Source organism: Telmatherina bonti (assembly GCF_933228915.1).
Source record: "Telmatherina bonti genome assembly, chromosome: 16".
Lineage (NCBI taxonomy): Eukaryota > Metazoa > Chordata > Actinopteri > Atheriniformes > Telmatherinidae > Telmatherina > Telmatherina bonti.
This window is the reverse complement of record NC_136614.1, coordinates 39312681-39340088: the sequence shown is the minus strand read 5'-3', so window position 1 is coordinate 39340088 and position 27408 is coordinate 39312681. Positions and strand designations below refer to the sequence as shown.

Sequence of the window (27408 nt, the reverse complement as noted above, 5' to 3'; positions counted from 1 at the left end):
TAAAATCTAAATGAGAATAGTTTGTACTTAAAAAAAAAAAAAAAATCAAGATAGCAAGTCAGAACTACGACAATTTGCTGCCAACAGACGGTGCAGTCTAGAATGGAATGCGACATGATTGGGGAAGTATTGTGTGATTCTGTGTGGTGGTTAACACGAAAAAGATTGTTTTGCTGATGCAAGTTAAACAGATTGTTTAAGAAAACAGCTGATGAAATGATGAGAAAGTCTGAAAAGTTTTTCAACGTGTTGCATTTAAAAACACAGACCCTGTTGCATGAAATAACCGGGTTCATTGCACAAAGAAACACAGACATCCCCAAGCCTATCCAAGCACAAATCCTCTCGGCTGCCCATTAAAAGCATTCCAATTTTTTCAATGGACAGTTGTCTTCATATCCAATATGCTTGGGTAGGCCCACAAAGCAGTGGCCCAGACAATCAAACACCAGCTAGCAGCAAAAGGCTGAGCAGTCTCACCGAGTGGGACCCTGGCAGGGACGGCCCTGCGGTCGATCCAGAAGGACACCCAGGACAGCATTACCATCAGAGTGGCGGGGAAGTATGTCTGCAGCAGGAAAAAGAAGATGTGACGCCGCAGAGTGAAGTTGATGTACAGACGGTTGTACCAGCCTGGAGACGAAACAGAAAATGAACCTTTACAATTAAAAGATCTAAACAAAGAGACAGTTTTTCCTGTTCTTGTAGTACCTGTACTGCTGTAGAAGGCAAGCTTGGTGGTTGTATGGAACTCCTGAATGAGAAATTGGGAGAGAGAAATTCTCTCATCTGTGTTTAGTGACCTATTCCCTTTTTTCCAGTACAGCATCAAGTCATCATCAGTGTACGCATCTGGAAGGACAGAAGATGTGGTTTGGAAAAGCATCAAATAATCCTCTTGATTAAAATAAAGTCAACTTAACAAAATGTAAAGACTAGATTAAACTATGTTTAAAATCAAAACAAGTAATAAAAATCTTGTCATATCCTGGTCTGTTAAAACAATGACAGAAGTAAAGACACGCTGACTTCTTGAGCCAGTCTATTAAACAGCAAATAAAAAAAAAAAAGTTAAAGGAAAAGAATTATATAATGCAAAAGAAAGCAGCATTAACACACGTTTATACCTACAAAGGAAAAGACAAAAATCTTCATCACATCAGTTACTTACAGCTCTCGATCTCCAGAGAGCATGTTTGTGTATCAAGAGGAAATCGACTCAGATCCATGCTGCACATGGCTGTGACTGTCACCCTGTAACAACATTAAACACAGAATGTAGGTTGCATTGTTATGAAAAGAAACAGGTGTTTGAAGAGGGGTAAATGAACATAAGGCAGCAGTAAATACTGCCTCTCACTGATCTGACTTGCACAAAACATTTATTAGAGACGTTTCAGTTTGAGACTTTCATCATGTAAAACAATTCTTGTAAATCACAATATTCATAAATGTGCTGTAACAGTGGTTTAAATCTGTGTTGTAGTTTTTTTTAAATAATTTATTTCGCCCATGAGTGATGTTACATACTACAGGTATAATGATGTCTATCTGTAAGAAATGTTTATGTCTCTTCTAAACAGAGCTGCATATAAAAAGGAAAATGTGTGAAAATGTGTTTTAAGCTTGATTAAGAGGTCAAATGTTGTTTTAATATAACATTTTCATCACCTTCGTCTTTTGTCAAAAGTGAAATCCTTTTAAACTTTTCATCTTATGGAACAAGTTGTGCATGCTTTTATTTCTAATTTTTCTAATTTATTTATAATTTGATTGGACTGCTGCAACGGTCTTTATGCAGGCATTAGCCGAAACACACTTTCACACTTGAAGTTAGTCCAGAACTCCGCGGCTCGACTTCTAAATGGGACAAGAAAACAAATCCCAACAATTTTAGCTTGTTTGCAAGCGACCTGTATGTTGTAGAATTGATTTTAAGATCTTACTGTTTGTTTTTAAAGCTTTATATGATATATATGATGGCCTCCAAATTCACAGACCTTATGTGCTTTAAGGTCTGAAGGCCAATCCCAGCTTGTGGTACCTATATACGACCAGACTTAAAATTAGATGGGACAGGAGTTAGTCCTAAACTCTGGAATACTCTGCCCCTCTACATCTGGATTGCCTCAACAGTGATTTAAGTCTCATCAAAAGGCCCACTTATATTCTGTGGCTTTTAACACTGTATGAGTTGTGTGGTCCCTCCATGTTGTTTATTTATTTTATTTGTTCTTTTTAGTTATTTCATTAATATTATTTTATTTTCATTTAGTGATATTTGACTGAGCACTGTGATTGCCTGGCGAGGGTGTACTTGCCCAAAGGATAAGCTACTGCTTCCCCGCGACCCTTAATCATACTAAGCGCTTCAGATAATCAATGAATGACTCTAAGCAGCACTTTGGAGATGTTCTGTTTTTAAAAAGTGTTTTATGAAAAAAGTGGACTGGATTGGAAGTAGTAGATGTAAAATGACATAAAAGGATTGAACGGTGCTAGTAAAGTCAGACTAAGCTCTGTGATAAGCTTGCCATAGTTGCTAGGTTAATTATAATGTTGTAAATATCTCTGAATATATTCAGCTAATGTTTGACTTAATTAAACTAACACAGACAGTCAGTCATTTAAATGCTTTTCTTCAATAATTCAATACCTTCAAATAATCTAAATAACTGTACAGTTGGATGTGATTGCAAATGAACATTTAGTTTATTGCAAAGTTTATTAGAATTTACGTCGATCTAACAAAAAATAAACCGATCTAACAGCAGCAACAGTGTATATACAGTACATACATAACAAAAACCTCAGAGACCAAAGTCCATGATCACCAAACAAACTCCATATGTTTAATCTGCTGCACACCCCACTGACTTCATCCACATTTGTCACCTTTTTAGTTCATTACAGTTATTTACAAGAGGTGGTAAGTGAGTTGAGGGGGGAGATTTTGTGACCTCAGCATCATAACTTTGCTTTTTGGAAATCTTTGCCGTGACCTTCAGCTCTCAGATGTGAAGCTGCTGAGATGGGAATTAGTTCCAAAGCTAAGAGCATGGTCGTTTGCAGGAGAAGGTTGGAATACTTCCTCTGGGTTTGGGATGTGGTCCTAATTCCAGTGTAGGACTTGAAGTGACTCTGAGTCTTGTTCGTGACAGAGCAGAAACAGAGCAGGAGGTTCACAGTTGAATTAATGCAGCATTTGCCATGATGCTTATTCTGCATCAGCTTTGACAGATGCAGAATAAGCATCAAACTAGTCGTCATCATAGATCTGACAACATCTTGATACAGAGGAAGAATGGGTGTTGAATTCTGGACCTGATGAAGAAAACAGCATAACAAAAGGAAAGCAAAGCAGTTTCTTATACACAACGTGACTTGCATCTTATATTTGAGTCTTGTGTAGCAGTTTTTTTTTAAATGTCATGGTGTTATGTTCAAGACAATAGGTTAGTTTAGAAAGCTTATTTGAACATAATGAAATCTAAAAATCAAAAATGAGGAAAAAATAGAAAAGAAGTTAAAAAGGAGTGGGTAGAAGCATAAGTGTATATGCAGCTGTAGCTCAGGAGGAAGAGCAGTTGTCCTGGTAAGTTGGGAGATCGTGTATAGGAAAATTGTTATGAGTTTGGTTTGTATTAGATATTAGACATATATACATTGATTTGTAGTCCATGTAGACAAAGTTTAGACATTATACTCATTTGTGAACTGCTTCCTTTAACTCAAATATGACTGTTCAGTGGAATGTGCAGGAAGCGTTTCCTGCAGCATATCTGCTCTTTGTCAACTGCCTGCTGACCAGTTGCTTAAGGTTAAAGGTCAGGAAGAGAATGATTGTTTTCTGTGGTCTGCCCAGCAACTAGGAGGAGTTCCGAAACTATATAAGCTGGCGACTTTCTTTACTTCTCAGACATCTCGCCATGTATGACTTACATGTATCATTTGTGTGAATAAACTAACAAAGGCAGTTTGACTCAGCATCGTTGTTTCTCATCCACAAAGATTTTCCAGCACAATCGATTCCAGGCTTCCTCTGACTAAAATGCCGAAGTGTCCTTGGGCAAGACACTGAACCCCAAGCTGCCCCCGATGTGCCTATCGGGGTATGAGTGTGTTGAGTGAGTGTGTGTGTGAATGGGTGAATGTGACAAGTAGTGTAAAGCGCTTTGAGTGGTCTGTATGACTAGAAAAGCGCTGTAGAAGTACAAGTCCATTTACCATTTAATCCCACCCATCCATCCATCCATCCATCCATCCATCCATCTTCAGCCGCTTATCCGGGGTCGGGCCGCGGGGGCAGCAGCCTAAGCAGGGAAGCCCAGACTTCCCTCTCCCCAGCCACATTTGCCAACTCTGCGGGGGGATCCCGAGGCGTTCCCAGGCCAGCCGAGAGATATAATCCCTCCAGCGTGTCCTGGGTCTTCCCCGGGGTCTCCTCCCAGAGGGACGTGCCTGGAACACCTCACCAGGGAGGTCCAGGAGGCATCCTGACCAGATGCCCGAGCCACCTCAACTGGTTCCTCTCGATGCGGAGGAGCAGCGGCTCTACTCTGATCTCCTCCCGGATGACCGAGCTCCTCACCCTATCTCTAAGGGAGAGCCCGGCCACCCTGCGGAGGAAACTCATTTCAGCCGCCTGTATACGAGATCTCCTTCTTTTGGTCACGACCCACAGCTCATGACCATAGGTGAGGGTAGGAACGTAGATCGACTGGTAAATCGAGAGCTTTGCCTTCTGGCTCAGCTCCTTCTTCACCACGACAGACCGGCGCAGAGTCCACATTACTGCAGACGCCGCACTGATCTGTCTGTCGATCTCACGCTCCATCCTTCCCTCACTCGTGAACAAGACCCCGAGATATTTAAACTCCTCCACTTGAGGCAGGACCTGACTCCCGACCCGGAGAGGACAATCCATCCTATTCCGGCTGAGGACCATGGTCTCAGATTTTGAGGTGCTGATTCTCATCCCAGCCGCTTCACACTCGGCCGCAAATCGCTCAAGCGAGAGCTGGAGATCACGACCAGACGAAGCCAACAGGACCACGTCATCCGCAAAAAGCAGGGACCCAATCCTGAGGCCACCAAGTCGGATCCCCTCAACCCGGAAGTCTTTCTCCATGGCCTCGCCGAACTCCTCCCATGCCCGAGTTTTTGCCTCGGCAACAGCCGAAGCCGCATGCCGCTTCGCCCGTCGGTACCCATCAGCTGCCTCCAGAGTCCCACAGGCCAAGAAGGCCCGATAGGACTCCTTCTTCAGCTTGACGGCATCCCTCACTGTTGGTGTCCACCAACGAGTCCTGGGGTTACCGCCACGACAGGCACCAACGACCTTGCAGCCACAGCTCCGGCTGGCCGCCTCAGCAATAGAGGCATGGAACACAGCCCATTCGGACTCAATGTCCCCCGCCTCACTCGGGACATGGTTGAAACTCTGCTGAAGGTGGGAGTTGAAGTTCGCTCTGACGGGGGACTCAGCCAGACGTTCCCAGCAGACCCTCACAACACGTTTGGGTCTGCCAGATCTGACTGGCTTCCTCCCCCACCATCTGAGCCAACTCACCACCAGGTGGTGATCAGTTGAAGCTCCGCCCCCCTCTTCACCCGAGTGTCCAAGGCATGTGGCCGCAGGTCCGATGATACGACTACAAAGTCGATCATTGAACTGCGGCCCAGGGAATCCTGATGCCAGGTGTACATATGGACACTCTTATGTTGGAACATGGTGTTCGTTATGGACAATCCATGACGAGCACAGAAGTCCAATAACAAAACACCATTTGGGTTCAGAGGGGGGGGACCATGCCTCCCAATCACTCCCCTCCAGGTCTCACTGTCATTGCCCACGTGAGCATTGAAGTCCCTCAGCAGAACAATGGAGTCCCCAGAAGGAGCACCCTCCAGCACTCCCTCCAAGGACTCCAGAAAGGGTGGGTACTCTGAACTGCTGTTCGGTGCATAAGCACAGACAACAGTCAGGACCCGTCCCCCCACCCGGAGGCGGAGGGAAACTACCCTTTCATCCACCGGGGTAAACCCCAACGTGCAGGCACCAAGCTGGGGGCTGATGAGAATGCCCACACCTGCTCGATGCCTCTCACCATGAGCAACTCCAGAGTGGAAGAAGGTCCAGCCCCTCTCGAGGGTTCTGGTTCCAGAGCCCAAGCCATGCGTCGAGGTGAGTCCAACTATATCTAGTCGGAACCGCTCAACCTCGCACACAACCTCAGGCTCCTTCCCCACCAGAGAGGTGACGTTCCACGTCCCTAGAGCCAGCTTCTGCAGCCGGGGATCGGACCGCCAGGGTCCCCCTCTTGCTGCCACCCAGCTCACATTGCACCCGACCCCTACGGCTCCTCCCGCAGATGGTGAGCCCACGGGAGGTGGGGCCCATGTAACCCTTTCGGGCTGAGCCCGACCGGGCCCCATGGGCGAAGGCCCGGCCACCAGACGCTCGCTCTCGTACCCCGCCTCCAGGCCTGGCTCCAGAGGGGGGTCCTGGTAACCCGCGTCCGGGCAAGGGAACATTTATGCCCAGGTTGGTAGTCATCATAGGGGTTGATGAGCTGTGCTTGGTCTGGTCCCTCCCCTAGACACCTGTTTGCCATGGGTGACCCTACCAGGGGCATAAAGCCCCCGACAACATAGCTGCTAGGATCTTCGGGACGCACAAACCCCTCCACCACCATAAGGTGACGGCTCAGGGAGTTAATCCCACCCAGTGATGAGCAATACAGTATCAATAACAACAATAGTAACCCAATAGCAATACGAAGGTAGCAACCCAGTATATTAGTAATACCTGTATAATAATAATATCCTTTTTCTGTTATAATGTATATAAATACAATACAGTTACAGTTACAGTGTTGGAACAATGCAGTAATAATACCAGTAATAATATTGATAAAAAAACAATAGCAGCAATAGCATACTAAGTGTATGTAATATGTCTTCATTCTATACTATTTCTGTACAGCTCCAGCTCCCTTGGACATTTGGATACTGCCTTTAACCCCACAGGCAAACACAGAAAAATTTTTCCTGGTGCTGCTCACCAAGGCAATTTGAATATCATGTTCCCTCCCAATCTCTCTAAATTAAACGTTTTTATACATGATGGAGTTTTCTGAGCTTTCTACAGTGTTACAGTGTTGAATCCTCATCAGACATGTGAACGGCACTGTTTTTTATCACCTAAACGCATGTTTGAGTTTGAGTTTGAGTTCCAGCATGTTCTCCATTTGGTTTCCATGGCGACGAAAAACGCGTGGTTTTAGAGAGTTTTTTCTACGTGGAAATCCTTGTGACGTCCCGGGGGATAAGGTTCGGTGATTGGTTACCTTCTACTGGTTAACAAGGGCATGTACAAATACATCAGGCGGGTGGAAAACGTGGGATAAAGTTATTTCCAACGATGGCTGGTGAGTTTACCAAAGAGAGACATCCTGCTGCATTCGTTGCTGTGGGTTGCTGTTTTCCACTTCGTTTTCAGGCTCTGATTCAGGTTCCAACATGTAGGGCTGGACGCTATGTGTTGACATTGTAGTTTGTTTTCTTATTGAGTTCATATGAGCCTAATCCTTCTGTTTATGAGATGTTACAATGACGGTGAAAGCAGGTGCGGTGCGCGCTCCCGATGTAGTGCAGTGGCGGGAGGCGGGGCTTAATGCGGAAGAGTCTCAATCCACTCGTTTTGCCCGCAGGCTGATCTGACAGCCTACGGAGAGGGTCGGTCTGAAGTAAATAAAGCCATTTGTGACAATAACTCCATCAATCCCAGCCCTTCTGGGCTCAGAAATAAAAATAAATCAGCCTGAAATGTACAGAATAGTTCCAGTTTAATTGTTGACATGATTAAGATAATTGATCCTGGGCCGGTCTGGTGGTAGATCCGGGGACTGCTGGCTGGTGGTCGAACTGTGTCGACTTAAGTGCTGCTCTGCTCTGCTCCTAGGTGTGTTTCCATTACACCTAGAATTGCACAACAACTAAATTAAAAAAAAAAAAAAAAGCTGAAAAGTTTGTATGCTCTCATGAGATGGTTTTTCATACGTTTTGATAGGGAAATATATCACTAAAGTGTAATGGAAACACTTTTTATGCATTTGGACATGACGTGCAGGGTTGTGACCAGTTTGTTTCAGCTAAAAATGGCATGGTTTGGAACAAACTACAGTTAATTTCAGAGTCTTAGAAAAAGAAAATGAGGGAGAAAAGCACTAGAAAACTGTACCAAATTCTCTGCAGCAAGTAGAAAACCCCAAATTAATGTAACGCTATCCTCAAAAATATGCAATCCTCAAACAATCTTGCCATCTGGATGAGATTTTACAAGAACTGAGACTTATGCATAAAACACTGTTCAACACTGTGAAACACCTGCAACTTGCATTTTTGTCAAAGCCTATAAATATTGCTTTTACTTTTCGAAAAAATTTAATGGAAAGGGAACACTATTGATATCATGTCATAGCAGTTTTTTATGTCGCTTTCTGAGTTCCACCTTGATGCCACACATATGATACCTGTGCACATCTACAGTGAGCACACATCATAAAATAAAGGCGCCTTAGCTGAAAATCAGACAAAAACAAAACAGTTTTTTAAAAAAAAGCTGGAAGATGAATATGGGAACATTTGTGTTCCAGCAGCTGGTGTAAGTAAAATATGTCACCTGTTTGAATTTCAATTATTTCAATATCCGTCTGAAATCACGCAGCCCCCCCACTGCCATCAAAAACAATCATTTCTGCAGCTTGATCCAGCACAAAACAGGCACAAGTAGTCAAGACTAGGACCCGACCGATATATCGCCGGCCGATATTATCAGCCGATATGGGGGTCCAGGGTGATATTGGGTATCGGTAAAAAATTGCAGATTTCTTCTAATATATGTTTTTATTGATTTATTTTTGTCATATATTTGTTTCTGCATCTCCATTCATGAGACTGCCCAGTTAAAAATGTAATTGGGCTGCTCATCCAGCAGATGACATGGGCGCCATCTGCTGGGTAAGTATCGGGGGCGGGGCCATCCTAACTCATGGCTGCCTACTGTGGACGCCGAGACAGAGCAAACCGGACGGTGAAACAGATAGACGCTGAGTCAAGTAAAGTCACGTCTGCTCACCAGCATTTTATATTTAGTCTCTGGTAAGTTGAAATGTTAAATAAACACAGTGATGTTTTCCCTCTTACATTCTCTACAGACTGGTCATTGCCTCGTGGCCGCGCTGCGTTTAAAGCTACGATAATTCTTACCTTGCTAAAAGTTAAGCATGCACAAATAAAATGTTGCTGTCTAAGTGCATAAAAGCATCATAACTGGTGTTTTTTTAGTGACATAAAGTTATTATGTTTCTTTCTCTCTCTTAAAATAAGTCTAGTCTTCATTAAACGGCTCTTTGCCATCGTAAAAAACATGTAGCAACCTGCTTTGTTAATACATCCATCCACACGCTGGCTTCTACTGTTACTGCAATAGTAGTGCAGTCCATCACACCATGCAACATTTTCAGGCCCAAGCGTGATTAATATTATATACAATCAGAAAGATATTGGTGTTTTGTGACGGACAGACAGACAGGACTGACTATGCTGAAGTTAAATAGCAATTATCGTCATCATCTCTAAAGATATAATCTGACAGCTATTTTTTCCAACTGTGTCTTTAAAAATGACGACTTTACATGTTATAGAGGTGCAGGCTGCTCTCACAAATCATTCGTATAATCTCATATGAAAAGTAGCACATGGACATTCGTACATTTCCAACGTAATCCTGAGCAGGCGCTTTCATCACGTGACGTTTCAGTCGATGGTTCTGTCCCCACGAGGAGCATTAAACACGTTGAAGTCTGAGTAAAATGCATCGTGTCTCACTGATTATGACTGTAAAGCTTTTAAGCTCTTCAGTATCGGCTGCATTGCTAGATGTTTAAAATAAAACAAACTGTAAAGTATTGTTTAACAGCACAACTTGATATGAACGTATAAAGTACACTGCTGTCTGCACCACATGACCACTGCAGTCCAATCACGGCTGTCTTATGGGGCCAGTTTTAATTAATTACATTTAATCCGTCGTATGGGATAAAGATACATGAATATTTGTCTTTAAACATAAATGGATGCTGTCTGTGTTGAGTGACATTATCGATATAGTATATGATCAATATTGGAATTCAGAACCTGAATCCAAGCTGAAAGCATCCACATTTGTCTTTTACTTGGGCAAAATGAGCAGATCCAATTTGTAATTAAGATAAAGAGAAAAAGGTCTGATTTTCTCCCAGATTTGGAAAACTGGCCCCATAAGACAGCCGTGATTGGACTGCAGTGGTCATGTGGTGCGGACAGTAGTGTACTTTATACGTTCATACCAAGTTGTGCTGTTAAACAATACTTTACAGTTTGTTTTATTTTAAACATCTAGCAATGCAGCCGATACTGAAGAGCTTAAAAGCTTTACAGTCATAATCAGTGAGACACGATGCATTTTACTCAGACTTCAACGTGTTTAATGCTCCTCATGGGGGTTTTTTGTTCTTACTTTCTCCCCTTCCTATTGGCTGCACTGGGTGTCAGTCATTTCCTTCCCGCTAAAGCTGTATTTTTATGGATGGTTAGGCTACAGTATCTTTATTTCAGGCACATATTTTCTGTTTCACGTCACAGATCATTTCGTTACTTAATAAATACTAGTTCAACTGTCACTTATATTTGAAATATGAAGAAAAAGTGTCATATTACGAACCCATTTCCAATGAATTGTGGAAAATTGACCAGGCCACATCCACTTAATGTTATAATTGTTTATATATCTCAAATAAGCCATCATATTTGTCTTTATCAACACATATCATTTATACGTTTGTACGTATTTATACGTACATTCAGCCCTTGTAGTTATGAAAATCTACTGTATTTTGGTTTTCTCATTCAAATAGGAGAAAGTAAAAATAGATCATGTAAACAAAAAGTTACACAGAAACAAAGGCTGTCAACGAAAAGTATCAAATAATATCAAAATCTGCCTGGTGGATCACTAAGAAACATTGATTTTTCATTTAAAGTATTTGATGTATGTTTAATTCTCAGTAGTGTTAACCTCTCCAGTTTCACCGACAAATACTGAGTGCAGCAGGGGTTTCAGGGCAGATTTGGTTTCCAGCACAGAGTTTCTAAATGAAAATACATAATCCAGCTCGCAGGATGAGAGGGGCTATATGGTTTGCAGTTACAGTCAACAAACTGTCATCCCCACTTTCCAATCTGCCTACATCTGGAAAACGTCCAACCAGCACCAGTGCAGGCCTGATGCAGATTAAACCAGCCCATATGATGTTTATGTCCATGCATACAGAGTACAGTATACAATCATACTATCACAGAAAAGCAAGGTCTCTGATACAAACTATCCTCTCTCTTTGGGGTGGTATTATTTATAAGATCAGCCAGTTCTAACATTTAGACATTGTACATCCAACACCCAATGTTGGTGAATGGATTTGTAAATTGGAGGATGACAAAGTCATAATCTAAATTTAAACTGCACTCATCTGTCAGGACATCGGTGCTGTGCTTGAGTGGTCGCATCAGAGGGCAGATGACCAGCTGTTACTTTGCCAGAGTGGATTACAGAAACAGCCATCTTGGCTCGGAGTTTCCCATTACTTACCAAGATTACAATGTCATGCTAAAGTCCAATAGTTTTTCTTTTTTTTCCCATTTTAAAAAATAAAAAAATCCACCAAACAGATTCATCACAGTGGCTGTATTCAGAAAAATAACAATCGACCTAAAGTCTGACAGCTGGTATCTTTTCTCATGATGGGGCATGTTGTGCAAGTTTCCTGCTTCAATTAAAATTCATTCATTCATTCATTATCCTAACCGCTCAGTCCGATGAAGGGTTGTCGGAAGCTGGAGCCTATCCCAGCAGTCTTTGGGCAAAAGACAGGGTACACCTTGGACAGCTCGCCAGTCCATCGCAGGGCGCTTCAATTAATAATTTATATGAAATTATGATGTTTTGTTTTTTCTTGAGAACACTACCACCAAACACAAGCAATTTTGATCTAAGACATTTTATAACTGTTATGATGGCTCAGGTCTCGTCAGTATGGCATTCAGACAAGATAAACAACTGGAATGCAACTCTTTCAGAGTAAAGTATATTCAATATACTGTAGGTATAGGTGGCACTATGTCACAGATAAATACATGGAAATAGTCGCCCCCCATTCATTTTTATTGAGAAAGTCATGGGTAAGGTCTCTTTTGCTATAAAAAGCGTTAGTATAGGTTTTGCCAGCAGAGGGCGCTCGGTGTCTTCTGCATCAGTAGCTGAGGCCAGCAGAAGAAGTTTAGTCAGGACGTGATGAGACCGTGTACACACCACACATCCAGTCCGCTCCTCTAAATTCTGTTCATTCTCTATTTCGCAGGTAAGCTGGGTGTAAAATATAAATAACTAATAGACAAGAATAGTTTTGTAAAACGAGCATACTGTCTGAAAACACAAGTAATGGCCAAACCGTATGGTTAGCAGAGATGGCGTCATGTCATAAAGCTGTGTGAACGGAGCTACTAGGCTAAGTGAATGGCTAAGCTAGAGCGCACGTGCTCCTACTGCCGTCAGTGAGACACTGTAAATTCTGTGTTCTGCACACCTGTAATCTGGGTTCAAGCTACACTGTGTTTTTTCTGTGACCAGGAAGAGTGTAAAATGCTTTATGTTCAATGCAAAAGTAGTTTATATAATTCAGATAATTGATTTTCAAGTAATTTAGTTACTTAATAACTTCAGTTCATGATTAATGAATAAGATGTTGAAACAGTGATTAAAACAACGGTTAAGAAGCAGAATAAAATTAATCAGAGTTAAGGAAGGTATTTGTTTACTGCTAAAATGTATGTTTTCATTTTTGTTGATTATTGTGAGGCATGTGGTGAGAAAACTTTATAAAAACAGATGCAACATTAGTCTAAAAGAAACTTTCAGTGCTAATGTCATAGTGTGGTTGAAAATGCTAGTGTGTTGTATCTCAGTTGTTGTAGTACTGGGCAGAAGAAGTTTAGTCAGGACGTAATGAGACCGTGTACAGACCACACATCCAGTCCGCTCCTCTAAACCTTGTTCATTCTCTATTTTGCAGATTTGCAAAAATAAATATGTTGCACGGGAGATGAGTTGGCCCATCATTTTCTGCATTGTTACATATATACTATGTACAACCCCAGTTCCCTCAACCTTTCTGATGCTGTGAAAATAAAAAAAATAAAATAAAATAAAAAAATTAAAATTATTAACAGATCTTATCAGGTCATCTTTTCTTCCCAGCAGAAGATAAACATGACGTCAGATGATGAAACGGAATCATCTTAACATGTAATGGGAAATGTTTATCTGTTGCAGCAATGTGAAAGAGCTTCTACTGGTTTAACTGGGAACAGGTCAGTAACATGACTGGTTTAACTGGGAACAGGTCAGTATTATGGCTGGTTTAACTGGGAACAGGTCAGTATTATGACTGGTTTAACTGGGAACAGGTCAGTATTATGGCTGGTTTAACTGGGAACAGGTCAGTAACATGACTGGTTTAACTGGGAACAGGTCAGTATTATGACTGGTTTAACTGGGAACAGGTCAGTAACATGACTGGTTTAACTGGGAACAGGTCAGTATTATGGCTGGTTTAACTGGGAACAGGTCAGTATCATGGCTGGTTTAACTGGGAACAGGTCAGTATTATGGCTGGTTTAACTGGGAACAGGTCAGTAACATGACTGGTTTAACTGGGAACAGGTCAGTATTATGGCTGGTTTAACTGGGAACAGGTCAGTAACATGACTGGTTTAACTGGGAACAGGTCAGTATTATGGCTGGTTTAACTGGGAACAGGTCAGTATTATGGCTGGTTTAACTGGGAACAGGTCAGTATTATGGCTGGTTTAACTGGGAACAGGTCAGTATTATGGCTGGTTTAACTGGGAACAGGTCAGTATTATGGCTGGTTTAACTGGGAACAGGTCAGTATTATGGCTGGTTTAACTGGGAACAGGTCAGTATTATGGCTGGTTTAACTGGGAACAGGTCAGTAACATGACTGGTTTAACTGGGAACAGGTCAGTATTATGGCTGGTTTAACTGGGAACAGGTCAGTAACATGACTGGTTTAACTGGGAACAGGTCAGTATTATGGCTGGTTTAACTGGGAACAGGTCAGTATTATGGCTGGTTTAACTGGGAACAGGTCAGTAACATGACTGGTTTAACTGGGAACAGGTCAGTATTATGGCTGGTTTAACTGGGAACAGGTCAGTAACATGACTGGTTTAACTGGGAACAGGTCAGTATTATGGCTGGTTTAACTGGGAACAGGTCAGTAATATGACTGGTTTAACTGGGAACAGGTCAGTATTATGACTGGTTTAACTGGGAACAGGTCAGTAATATGACTGGTTTAACTGGGAACAGGTCAGTAACATGACTGGTTTAACTGGGAACAGGTCAGTAACATGACTGGTTTAACTGGGAACAGGTCAGTAACATGACTGGTTTAACTGGGAACAGGTCAGTATTATGGCTGGTTTAACTGGGAACAGGTCAGTAATATGACTGGTTTAACTGGGAACAGGTCAGTAATATGACTGGTTTAACTGGGAACAGGTCTGTAACATGACTGGTTTAACAGGGAACAGGCCAGTAACATGACTGGTTTAACTGGGAACAGGTCAGTAATATGACTGGTTTAACTGGGAACAGGTCTGTAACATGACTGGTTTAACAGGGAACAGGTCAGTAACATGACTGGTTTAACTGGGAACAGGTCAGTAACATGACTGGTTTAACTGGGAACAGGTCAGTATTATGGCTGGTTTAACTGGGAACAGGTCAGTAACATGACTGGTTTAACTGGGAACAGGTCAGTATTATGGCTGGTTTAACTGGGAACAGGTCAGTATTATGGCTGGTTTAACTGGGAACAGGTCAGTAACATGACTGGTTTAACTGGGAACAGGTCAGTATCATGGCTGGTTTAACTGGGAACAGGTCAGTATTATGGCTGGTTTAACTGGGAACAGGTCAGTATTATGGCTGGTTTAACTGGGAACAGGTCAGTATTATGGCTGGTTTAACTGGGAACAGGTCAGTATTATGGCTGGTTTAACTGGGAACAGGTCAGTATTATGGCTGGTTTAACTGGGAACAGGTCAGTAACATGACTGGTTTAACTGGGAACAGGTCAGTATTATGGCTGGTTTAACTGGGAACAGGTCAGTAATATGACTGGTTTAACTGGGAACAGGTCAGTATTATGACTGGTTTAACTGGGAACAGGTCAGTAATATGACTGGTTTAACTGGGAACAGGTCAGTAACATGACTGGTTTAACTGGGAACAGGTCAGTAACATGACTGGTTTAACTGGGAACAGGTCAGTAACATGACTGGTTTAACTGGGAACAGGTCAGTATTATGGCTGGTTTAACTGGGAACAGGTCAGTAATATGACTGGTTTAACTGGGAACAGGTCAGTAATATGACTGGTTTAACTGGGAACAGGTCTGTAACATGACTGGTTTAACAGGGAACAGGCCAGTAACATGACTGGTTTAACTGGGAACAGGTCAGTAATATGACTGGTTTAACTGGGAACAGGTCTGTAACATGACTGGTTTAACAGGGAACAGGTCAGTAACATGACTGGTTTAACTGGGAACAGGTCAGTAACATGACTGGTTTAACTGGGAACAGGTCAGTATTATGGCTGGTTTAACTGGGAACAGGTCAGTAACATGACTGGTTTAACTGGGAACAGGTCAGTATTATGGCTGGTTTAACTGGGAACAGGTCAGTATTATGGCTGGTTTAACTGGGAACAGGTCAGTAACATGACTGGTTTAACTGGGAACAGGTCAGTATCATGGCTGGTTTAACTGGGAACAGGTCAGTATTATGGCTGGTTTAACTGGGAACAGGTCAGTAACATGACTGGTTTAACTGGGAACAGGTCAGTAATATGACTGGTTTAACTGGGAACAGGTCAGTAACATGACTGGTTTAACTGGGAACAGGTCAGTATTATGGCTGGTTTAACTGGGAACAGGTCAGTAACATGACTGGTTTAACTGGGAACAGGTCGGTATTATGGCTGGTTTAACTGGGAACAGGTCAGTATTATGGCTGGTTTAACTGGGAACAGGTCAGTATTATGACTGGTTTAACTGGGAACAGGTCAGTAACATGACTGGTTTAACTGGGAACAGGTCAGTATTATGACTGGTTTAACTGGGAACAGGTCAGTATTATGGCTGGTTTAACTGGGAACAGGTCGGTAACATGACTGGTTTAACTGGGAACAGGTCAGTATTATGGCTGGTTTAACTGGGAACAGGTCAGTATTATGGCTGGTTTAACTGGGAACAGGTCAGTATTATGGCTGGTTTAACTGGGAACAGGTCAGTATTATGGCTGGTTTAACTGGGAACAGGTCAGTAACATGACTGGTTTAACTGGGAACAGGTCAGTATTATGGCTGGTTTAACTGGGAACAGGTCAGTATTATGGCTGGTTTAACTGGGAACAGGTCAGTATTATGGCTGGTTTAACTGGGAACAGGTCAGTATTATGGCTGGTTTAACTGGGAACAGGTCAGTAACATGACTGGTTTAACTGGGAACAGGTCAGTATTATGGCTGGTTTAACTGGGAACAGGTCAGTATTATGGCTGGTTTAACTGGGAACAGGTCAGTATTATGGCTGGTTTAACTGGGAACAGGTCAGTAACATGACTGGTTTAACTGGGAACAGGTCAGTATTATGGCTGGTTTAACTGGGAACAGGTCAGTATTATGGCTGGTTTAACTGGGAACAGGTCAGTATTATGGCTGGTTTAACTGGGAACAGGTCAGTATTATGGCTGGTTTAACTGGGAACAGGTCAGTATTATGGCTGGTTTAACTGGGAACAGGTCAGTAACATGACTGGTTTAACTGGGAACAGGTCAGTATTATGGCTGGTTTAACTGGGAACAGGTCAGTATTATGGCTGGTTTAACTGGGAACAGGTCAGTATTATGGCTGGTTTAACTGGGAACAGGTCAGTATTATGGCTGGTTTAACTGGGAACAGGTCAGTAACATGACTCTCAAAGGAAAGATGGACAGAGCGTCGCCAGTCTAAAACAAACTGCATCTAAAAGTTCTGAAAATGTTCCTAAGAGATTGAAAGTCATCCATCCACAGCAGTGATCCTCGCTGTTAATTCAACAAGAGCTGAACTCAATATACTAAGACAAGAGGAGAGCCCCCACCCCTCAAAACAAACGTTCAGACGCTATGTATCCTGCTACGTTGCCTAATCAGTAACATTCAGCTTTTTAGCAAGGAATCTTTATCCTAAATATTACACGGAGTAACGGCATTCTTAGGCAACAGTATATGGTGAAAATACAATAATGCCTCTGAAACATGGGTGTTTCTTTTTTAAGTCTAATTAAGACTTAAATTAGACTGAGTTAAGACTGAGTTGTTGGTACTCCAGCTCTACCCTGCCTGTAGCTTCCACAGCCCCAAACCCCTGCCGGCTGAGATGACGGAACAGGAGAGGGCTTGTCACAGTAAACAATGTAGCCACTCCCCAGGTTCTCCTTATTCACCAGCTCTGTCACCACACCAAAAGAAGGCCCATTACCTGAAGCATCCGGATTTTTCCCTGGGTACAGCTTGAAGTCAACTGTGTATCCAGCTAACACAAAAACTTTAATTCCCCATTTTGTTGGTTTGTCTTTCATGTATTACTTCAGTTTGAGCCTTGCTTTTGTAGCAGTCATCCTTTCATCAACCTAGCTGTGCTGCTTTGGATGGTATACACTCTTACATCGTTTTCTGATCATTTCCATGAGAGGCCTGACCTTTTGCAGGGTGTCATATTCCTCTGTACCCTTCTTCAGTTCGTTGATGCCGTCCTTTTCTGGATCACTTATGTGCAAGTTAGAGGTGATTGCTTGAAACCTGTCTCTTAAGATGAGTGAAGCAGGAAAAGCCACATGAAAAATAGTTTGTGTCCTCCAATAGTCAGAAATTTTGGGGGGTTGCAGACAGAAATAAACAGCATCATGACCAGGTATTTTGAGAGCTCCCATTGGGTTAGGTCAGCCCACACAAATTTCTTCCCTCTCGCCAAATTTTTCTGGACATTTTTGTTTGTGTTTGCACACAACAGCCTGGGCACCGCAGAGTCAAAAAAGAGGGAAAAATATCATCTGGTGCATGTGTGCCAGTGGTCAGAGGGGGTTGGACACCAGTGGTACGTTTAGGGCTAAATCTGGGTGGGTGAGGGTTGGCAGTGTCATGGTCTGCCTCAGTTTTCCAGTTCTGATGATGATGTGGTGACCTGCTACGATGGGCATCATCATCACCTCTGCTCCTTCAGCCTTTTGTCACCATTACTGAATGGACGTTCATCAGAGTAATATCTAAAAAATATGAACATACTGTGATATTAGAAAAAAAATAAAAATAAAAAATCTTCTAGAGAAAAATGAAGGCCTTCATGAATAGACAGAATAGGGAAAAACTTATCAAGTAAAGATGAAGACATTTCAGACAAAGCCAATAAAAACATGGACTAGACAATGAAGACACATTGCTGTAATGAACCTGGAATATTCAGTGTTATACAAACTGTATTATTTGGTTGAGATGCTGCACCTGACTCCTCCTGTCCATCCTCCAGAAATCTCACCGGGACTTTCAGGTCTTCTCAGATTATCTCCATTATTTACAAAATTATTTATAAAATGTCACTGTGATTACTAATGATTAGGTCTGTATAAAAACAGAAACTATGGCAAAAAGATGAAAGTTAGCAAGAAATAGAATGATGAAGAAAAAAGATGAATTAGAACAAAAACACAGAAAAAACCCTAAAAACTATCAAAATCTATACTAATCCAATTATTTATTATCACAAAATATTATTTACAGGAGGTATCTGGACAAAAACACAGCAAAGAACCCGCTAATATTCTCTAAATCACCGCTACGATGCTGCAGATGTTGGCTTAGTCTCCGCTCACCTACAGTCCAACTACCCCTGGCTGCTTCCCGCGGCTGCTCACTTTACCTCGCCCTCTCGTGCGTACCCCCGTGAAGTATAAACTTCAATGGTGATGTTGTGTGCCCTCATTCAATGGTGTTGTGGGAAGAGAATCCTGTTTTGCAGAGCTGCTCGCTTATATCACTGAAGAAGGTAAACTGAGTGTGTGAAACAACAAAAGTTATGGTCTCATGGTGTGTGTGTGTGTGTGTGGGGATGGTTGGCCACCTCCCTAGCGCTCCCACGTTATGTTGCAGAATGAGGGGTATTAAAGCAGGGAAGCCCCAGACTTCGGTGGAGTCTGCTGCGGGTCTATCTGATCAGGACGCCCAGCTGGTTTTGGCACTCTCTACCGGGGTTGTGGGCTCCCCAACCTATTGCGTTACGGTAAGAGCTGGGAACTGAAAAGTGCCTTAACTGATGTGCTGCTTACTCTTGTGCTGCAAGGTTAATAAAACGCTGAGTTAATCATTGGGCAGAGAGTTTGTGTGTTCATTATTTGCCGACTTCCTACGATCCTGCAAAATAAATAAAAGTGTTTCATTACACCCCGCGAAAACCATAACGTCATATATCAAAAGAAAGCTACATTTATCAGTTTTCAGAATCTGTTCACGGGTGTCATTTTCTATGGGCGCCGATAGAATCATGTTATTTTTTGGGGGCGTTGTATTGACTGGATGTGATTTTGGATGTGAACCCCCCCAATCCCCAAACTACGCCATTGGTTCTGAGCCAAAGTGGAAACCTGAATTAAATGTGAAATTCTGCAATCTAAAGAGGAAAAGGGTGCATCAAGCTTGTTATCAGTCTTATCTCTGATGGGATGGGGTGTTGTTTACAGCCAAAGGCAGATGATCACAGAGGAAAACAGGACTCTGGCACACGTTAGCCCACATTGAACGACCTCAGCTTCCTCAGGAAGTAGAGTCTGCTGCAGGCCTTCTTGTACACAGCTGTGCTGTTGGTTTTCCAGCTCAGTCCACTGCCGATCATCCCACCCAAATATTTACGTTCCTCCTGCACATCCACGGCTGATCTCTGCTTCTTAAAGTTGATCACCAACTCTTTAGTCTTGTTCACATTAAGCAGTAGGTGATTCCCTTCTGCAGTCATCAGGAAATTTCTGAAGATGTGCTGGAAGTCAGAGGTGTATACGATAAACAGGAATGGAGAGAGCACGGTGTCCTGTGGGGCTCCAGCATCACTCCTCAGCACATCACACAGAAGACTGCCCAGCCGGACAAACTACGGCCTGTCAGGTAATCTGATACAGGAGACAGAGGACCTGTCGACACCCATCTCCTGGCAGCTTCTCACCCAGTGATGAAGGCTGAACAGTGTTGAAGGCCCTGAAGAAATCAAAGAATTTGATTCTTGCAATGCTTCCACCACCATCCAGGTGTGAGTGAGTGAGCTACAGCAGACAAATGACGGAATAAACATGCACCAGTCAAGCCTGATGCAGATTAAATTGTGATCAGTTGGCCCTTCAGCCTTTTGAAGAGACTTTTCTGACTTCTTGGAAGAAATTTTATCAAAGTATGATCAAGTTTTATTAGCTGTGGATTTTAATGTTCACGTGTGCTGCTTGCAGAAGCCTCTGGTGAAGGACTTATTAGACTTAATAGATGCCTTTGGACTTACTTAGTCGTTGAAAAGACCCACTCATGAACATAGTCACACACTGGACCTTGTCTTAACATGTGGCCTATACATCTGTAATGTAGAAATTGGCTATGCAGTGTTTTCAGATCACATGCTTATTTTACTTGATTTTATTCCCTCTGCTCAATCATTTAAAACTCTGCCCATGCCCGGCCCGGCCACGTTTTTAACTTCTCCACTGCTGCTCTTTTCTCCATCATTTTTACTGATGCAGATTTGCAGCTTTCTGTATCCTGAGTGTGTGACTGAGGGTGTCCTTGCCAGTTTCAATCAGTTGTGCCTTACCGCACTAAATATGATGACACCGGTCAATTAAAGCCCAGACCTGACCCCCAATTACATGATTATAACGGTGCCATTAGACAGGAGTGCAGGAAATACGAGAGAAAGTGGGAAAATGACAAAATGACAGTTTCTTTTATGATGTTAAAGGAGAGCTGGTACTCCTATCAAAGAAGTGTGAAATGTGCAAGAGCCTTTGTCCTTTCTATAGAAACTCATTTCTGCCATGAAGCCAGCTGGTTCTCCTCTAGACATTATTCCCTCATTTTCTTCTTAAGAAGACCTCAAGTGTTGGCCCACTTAATGTTATCAATGGTAGTTTGACTTCTATTGTGCCAAGAGACTTTAAACATGCTGTGGTGCAACCTTTGTTGAAAAAACCAGGTCTTGATCCCTTGGCCTTTCCCAGTTTTAGGACAATTTCAAAGCTGCCATTTTTGTCAAAAAATCCTAGAGAAAGTAGTCCAGTTGAAGGCCTTCCTGGATGCATATAATATTACAGAGGTGTTTCAGTCGGGGTTAAAATGAGTCACAGCACTGAATCGGCACTTCTGAGAGTTTTTAATGACATATTTTTAGAAATTGATTCTGAGAACTGTGTTGTACTTGTGCTTTTAGATTTAACTGCTGCTTTTGACACAGTGGATGACATTCTCCTGTCCAGACTGGAGCAGTGTCTTGGCATCATTGCCCCATCCTTGCAGTGGTTCAGATTATATTTTTCTGACAGGAGTTGTAATGTTGTGATAGATGACTTCACATCCGCCTCAACTGCTCTTCCTTGGGGGGTCCCACAGGGTCAATTCTGGACCTTCTCCTCTTCTCCCTATATTTGCTGCCAGTTGGTGCTAGTTTTAGAAAGCGTGGAATGCCATTTCACTTGTACGCCGATGACTGTCAGGTCTACTTCCCCTTAAAACAAAATGGCTCCCTTCAGCCTCTCTTGGATTGTCTCAGTGACATCAGAAGTAGGATGGCTCTCAACTTCCTGAATTTTAATGAAAAAAGACAGAGGCCATGCTTTTGAATCCCACTGCCCCTATTTGCACCACCTCTTTGGACCTGTCCTGACTGGCATCATATGAAAAGGCTAACATTACATGAAAATGGACCCCTGTTTAAAGCTGAGGTCACACATAAATACTGTGGTGAAGTCCTGCTTTTTTAGTTGAGGCGGCTGTCTAGATGCCCTTTTTATTGAGATGCCATCTGGAGACAGTGATACATGCTTTTATTACCTCAAGACTGGATCAGTTTTTATTGGAATCAGCACTTTCTCGCCTGCAGCTGGTACAGAATAATGCTGCAAGATTTTTAATTGGCACAAGAAAACGCGAGCACATATTTCCAGTTTTAGCATCGCTTCACTGGCTTCCTGTTCAGTTAGGATCAATTTTAAGATTCTCTTATTTGTTTTTAAGTGTCTTAACTGCCTTGCCCCTCCTTATCTGGCCAACCTGCTTCATTCCTACACCCCACAGCATTGTTGGGGCTAGAGGGGTTGTTCAGTATTTGACTCTATCATCAACAGATGTCCATTGACAAGTGTTGAAGATGTATGTTAGATTTACCAAGGAAACCAAAGTTTGGTTTCTGACAAGTCAGGAACAAAGATACTAAACAATGCCTCAGTCTCAAGAGTCATAAGTGAAGGCTGAGATCAATCACTGGCTTTGTCGCCGGCAATCTGATACAGACAAATGCAAAATAAACACAGACAACTTCTGTTTAGGATACACCAGAATGTGATGTGATGCACTCAAAATTCCTATTCTAAAATATTGTCAATCTAACTACAAAATTATATGAATAAAATGGTTAAGACAATGAGACATTAAATGAAGCTTGGTGATATGGATTTGTGTGTATGTGTGTGTGTGTGTGCGTGCGTGAGTGCGTGCGTGCGTGTGTGTGTGTGTGTGTGTGTGTGTGTTTTTGTGTGTGTGTGTGTGTGTGCAAGGAAAAGGAATGAAAGAAAAGAGGGGCTAAAGTGGGAATCACTTTGGTAGTGAGCTTTGATGTATGAGGCTAGCTGTAGGTTACAAACTAGCATAGCCGTTAATGGTGCTAGCTGCTGAGTACAGGCTAGGTTAGTAAAGAATGGAGTTGGCTCATAGACTGTATATAAAAATCGGAGCCTTTGTGACATCATCCATAGGTTTCTGAAGACCTGAATTGAAGCTCGGTGGGTGGTTCCTAAAACATCGCCATCTTGGCAGGGGTATGCGTGTCGTCTTGCTCAGAAAATACAAATATGGAGAGGTGGAGCTGAGAGGGGGGGCTGTGAGCGTCATGGTGGATGATGGACATGTAGCAAACTCCGAGCTGCCTGTAGCTAAGAGCTTACCGAGCTAACATGGAGATAACAGGAGCTAACCAGCTAACGGGGGTAAGTGGGCTAAAAATAAGTCACGTTGTTAACCAGCTAAAAACCACGGTTGTTCTACGTTCTTCTTACTTGAAGCGGGATATTGTGCCAAATTTCGAGGTTAAATTACTTTTAAACAAGTGAGTTAGAAAAAAAAATCACTTACCCCACAGTTGTCATGAAGGTAAACCTAAACTGTTAAACTAAAAATGGATTTTTGTACCAGGCTGTAAAAATGTTTATTTCTGCCGTGAAGTTGGCCTTTTTAACATGGGAGTCTATGGGGATTCGCTCTGTTTTGCAGCCCCTAGTGGATGAAGGGGGAACTGCAGTTTTATGCACTTCCGCATAGGCTTCACTTTTAACCGCCGGAGGCTCGGTCCATCTTTCATATATATCTGTGGGTTGGCAGTGAGTGGCTGTAAAGCACTTCTTTTGAGGTTGCTATGGCTTAGTGGGTGGTTAGTTAGTTAAAGGTGTTAGCTCTGAGGCTGATGCTAGCACTAGCTTAGCAAGATACAAGATGACCTAAAGGCCTAGATAATGGGCAATTTTGAGGGAGAGAATTGAACCTTGAACTTTAGCAAGCATTAGATTGTGTAATGCTAATGTTAGCTAAGCTTATGCTAATGCTAATTTAGTAGACTGCAAAATGGTGGACACTCAACAGGAAAGAAGAAGCTCAAGCTTCAGGTAGTGTTAGCCATTTTATGCTAATGTTAACTTAGCCAGTGCTAATGCTAATTTATCAGATTACAAAATGGCTGACAAGAAGGAGGACAAAATGGCAGATAGACACGTAGTTTTAAGACTCAGGTCTGGGGTCCTCTCTCAGGCACAAACTTGAGATCAACTTACGAGGTAGTGGCTGGAATTTAGAATGGTAACACAGATCGCCAAACAGTTGATGTCAACAGGTTTGCAAAACAATGAGCTTAATATTCGCTTCAAAAACTGAGATAAATGGACATGAACTCAGAAACAAATATAAAAAAAATAACTAAAGCAGAAGCATCAAAACAACACAAATTAATGGGAGATAGCATTAGCTAGACCATTAGCAAATATGGTTCTGCAGAAATGATCCCTCTGGCAGAACCAGTTACGTCAACGGTTTCAGGTACCTTAAAGGGTTGCCTTTAAAGTGGAACTATTATGAGCATTTCAGGCTAATTTATTTGTATTTCTGAGGCCAGAAAGGCTGGGATTGATCAAGTTATTGTCACAAATCGCTTTATTTATTTCAGACCGACCCTCTCCGTAGGCTGTCACATCAGCATGTGGGCAAAACGAGTGGATTGAGACTCTTCCTCATTAAGCCCCGCCTGCCGCCAGATATAAGTTGCCACTGATTGATCAGCTGCCACTGCACTACATCGGGAGCGCGCACCGCAACTGCTTTCATCATTATTGTAACATCTCATTAACAGAAGAATTAGGCTAATATGAACTCAATAAAAAACAAGCGGTGATATAGGCCCTCGCACCTACGGCGCCATTCGGCCTATTGCCACCGCCTCCCCTGGCGAACTCCCCCCTGAGCTTTTCTCACCCTCACCTGCAGCCAGACTGCAGATCAGCTTATTTAGGCGTTAAAAGAAGGGTCTTTCTGTCTCCAGGGGGCGTGGCCATGGAGGTGATGTCATATAGACACACCATTGCAGTTTACTGACCCAAGGTCTGTTTGGGTCTGATCTGGTGTTGTACATCAGAGATAAAATGCAACCATGCCAAGCCACTATGGCTTATTTGTAAACCAATTGTTGACATGCAGTTGTGTTCAGGATGGGACTGGCACCACATATATCAATTTAAGTGAAAATAAGTTTATTTTTGTGGGGGTTATAACAGTTTGTTGTTGATGGCAAGACATCAAACTTTGAGACCCCGCCCTTGGATTCTGTAAACAATTAGCACAACTTTTAATCACACATGCCTCCTGAGTATCCTGACCAATTTTGGCGTCTGTTGGATAAAATCCCTTGGACAAGTTCGATAAAATGCATGACAAATAAACAGGCCAAAATGACCCTTTTTCAAAATGGCCGCCTTCCTGTTGAATTCAGCCATGAGGTCCAAGAGGGTTTTTTTGTAGGGGTTCACGTGGAGCACATGTGTACCAAATTTCATGTATTTCAGTCAATCGAGTGGGTGGGGCTAGTCAATTGAAATTTTCTAGGTGGCGCTATTCAAACACATTGGGACTTTTTCAGCATATTTCTACATGGCTGAGTTGACACTATGACTGTCCTAGATCTTGATAAGTTTGGTAGCGAGCAAAGGTTTTATGGCTTGGTTACACCTACTTCCTGTTTCATGGCGTTGGAGCATCATTTGCCATTGTTATGTTTGGCGGAACAACTTGAGTTTTTTACTGTAGCAACCTGAAAGGGTTTAACATGTTGGGAAGCAGTTTCAAGTTTTTGAGGTTTATTCCAGAGGAGATAGACGACTAAATGTGAAAAAGCACTTCCTGTTGGAAGTGGCGGGGCTTAGGCCTAGACTGGATATGGTCATATCAATCTGCTCAAGACCGGGCCCTGATTAATCCCCATGAGTTTTAAGATGATCAGATAAAAATTGAGGGGTTTACAGTGGTTTATGGTGTCATGGCGGCATATCGAAGTTCGCCATGGCGCAACGGTCACACTGTGGAGCGTAGAGCAACGCTCTTCACCGGATATCTTCCCCAACATGGTTTCTGCTGTCTGAGCCAATTTGAGCTTGGTGGTGTACACAAAGCCAGAAAAATGGGTGTCTGAGTAAAACACTACACTTCTGGCCACCAGGGGGTGTGGCAAATCAATAATCCAATTATTGACATGTAGATCTTTTCAGGGTGGGACTAACATCAGATCTAGTAAATCTGGTGTCGATAAGTCTTTTTATGTGGGAGTTATATCAATTTCGTTTTTCACGGCAAGACATCAAACTTTGAAGCCCCTCCTCCTACATGCCCAGGATTCTGTAAGCGATTAGCACAACTTTTAATCCCACATGCCTCCTGAGCATGCTGAGCAATTTTGGTGTCAATTGGATGAAAGCCCTAGGACGAGTTTGTTCAAATACGAGGTGAGTAAAACGCCAAAATGGCAACTTTGACCAAAAATGGCCGCCTTCCTGTTGACTTTTCATGATGACATTAAGAGGATTTTTTGGTCGCCCTGTCATGTAGACAATGTGGGTCAATTTTCTTAAAAATTGATGACATGCAGTGGCGGGGCTCTAAAAATAGGTGGCGCTCTCGTTCAATTTCGCCCGAATTGTCCTGAGCACACTAGAATAGGTAGATTTTCACATTCCATTGGGGGGGTGGGGGGGGTTTGGCAAAATTTGGTGAGTTTTGGGGCATGTTCAGTCCCCCAAAAAGGCAATTCGTTTCGGAGAATAATAATAACAAGCGGTATCCATCGGGTCCTCGCCTCATGCCGAACCCTCCACCCGAACTCGCAACAAAGCTTCCGGATGGATGTCAAGTAAGAATCCAAAACTAGTTTGTTAAAAAACAATGCACATACAGTGCTAAATGGGCGTAAACGCCAAGATGGCGGGCACCCCGTTGCCATGGTAACAGGTGGTCAATGCACTTTTTTACTCGCCTTGGGTTGTTACACATGTGTACCGAATTTCGTAGCCCTAGGTCAAAGTAGAAGATCGGGCCCCTAGGGCCCCCCCCCCCTTCCAAAAAAAATGGCCCCCCACAATACATGTTTCAATGTGTTAGGGACCTACCAAATATGAAAGCTTAAGAGTTTTGGTGCAGATCAGATGTATTTCTGCGAAGATATGAGTAAACCGTGTTTCATGGCGAGATGGCTTTTTTCCATGTGTTGCCACGGTAACACACTTTGTCCTATTGGAAAGATTTGAATAACTTTTTGTCATACTTTTTGTTTTTGGCATAAATGCCAAGATGGCGGACACCCCGTTGCCATGGTAACAGGTGGTTAATTGAGTTATTTGCTCGTCTTG

At 42.7% G+C, this 27408-nt stretch overlaps 1 protein-coding gene across 1 annotated transcript in view; it reads right to left on the bottom strand.

Annotated features, from left to right (window-relative positions):
• LOC306767093 (gamma-aminobutyric acid receptor subunit rho-1-like) overlaps nucleotides 1–27408 on the bottom strand; it is a gene marked incomplete at its 3' end in the record, with an annotated part of 63813 nt that overhangs the window by 22400 nt on the left and 14005 nt on the right. The window contains exons 4-6 of the mRNA XM_079255005.1: nucleotides 1172–1254; nucleotides 712–852; nucleotides 481–633 (exon numbers count right to left, since the gene is read on the bottom strand). Coding sequence (XP_079111131.1) covers nucleotides 481–633; nucleotides 712–852; nucleotides 1172–1254 — 377 coding nt within the window. The remainder of the gene's footprint in view (nucleotides 1–480; nucleotides 634–711; nucleotides 853–1171; nucleotides 1255–27408) is intronic.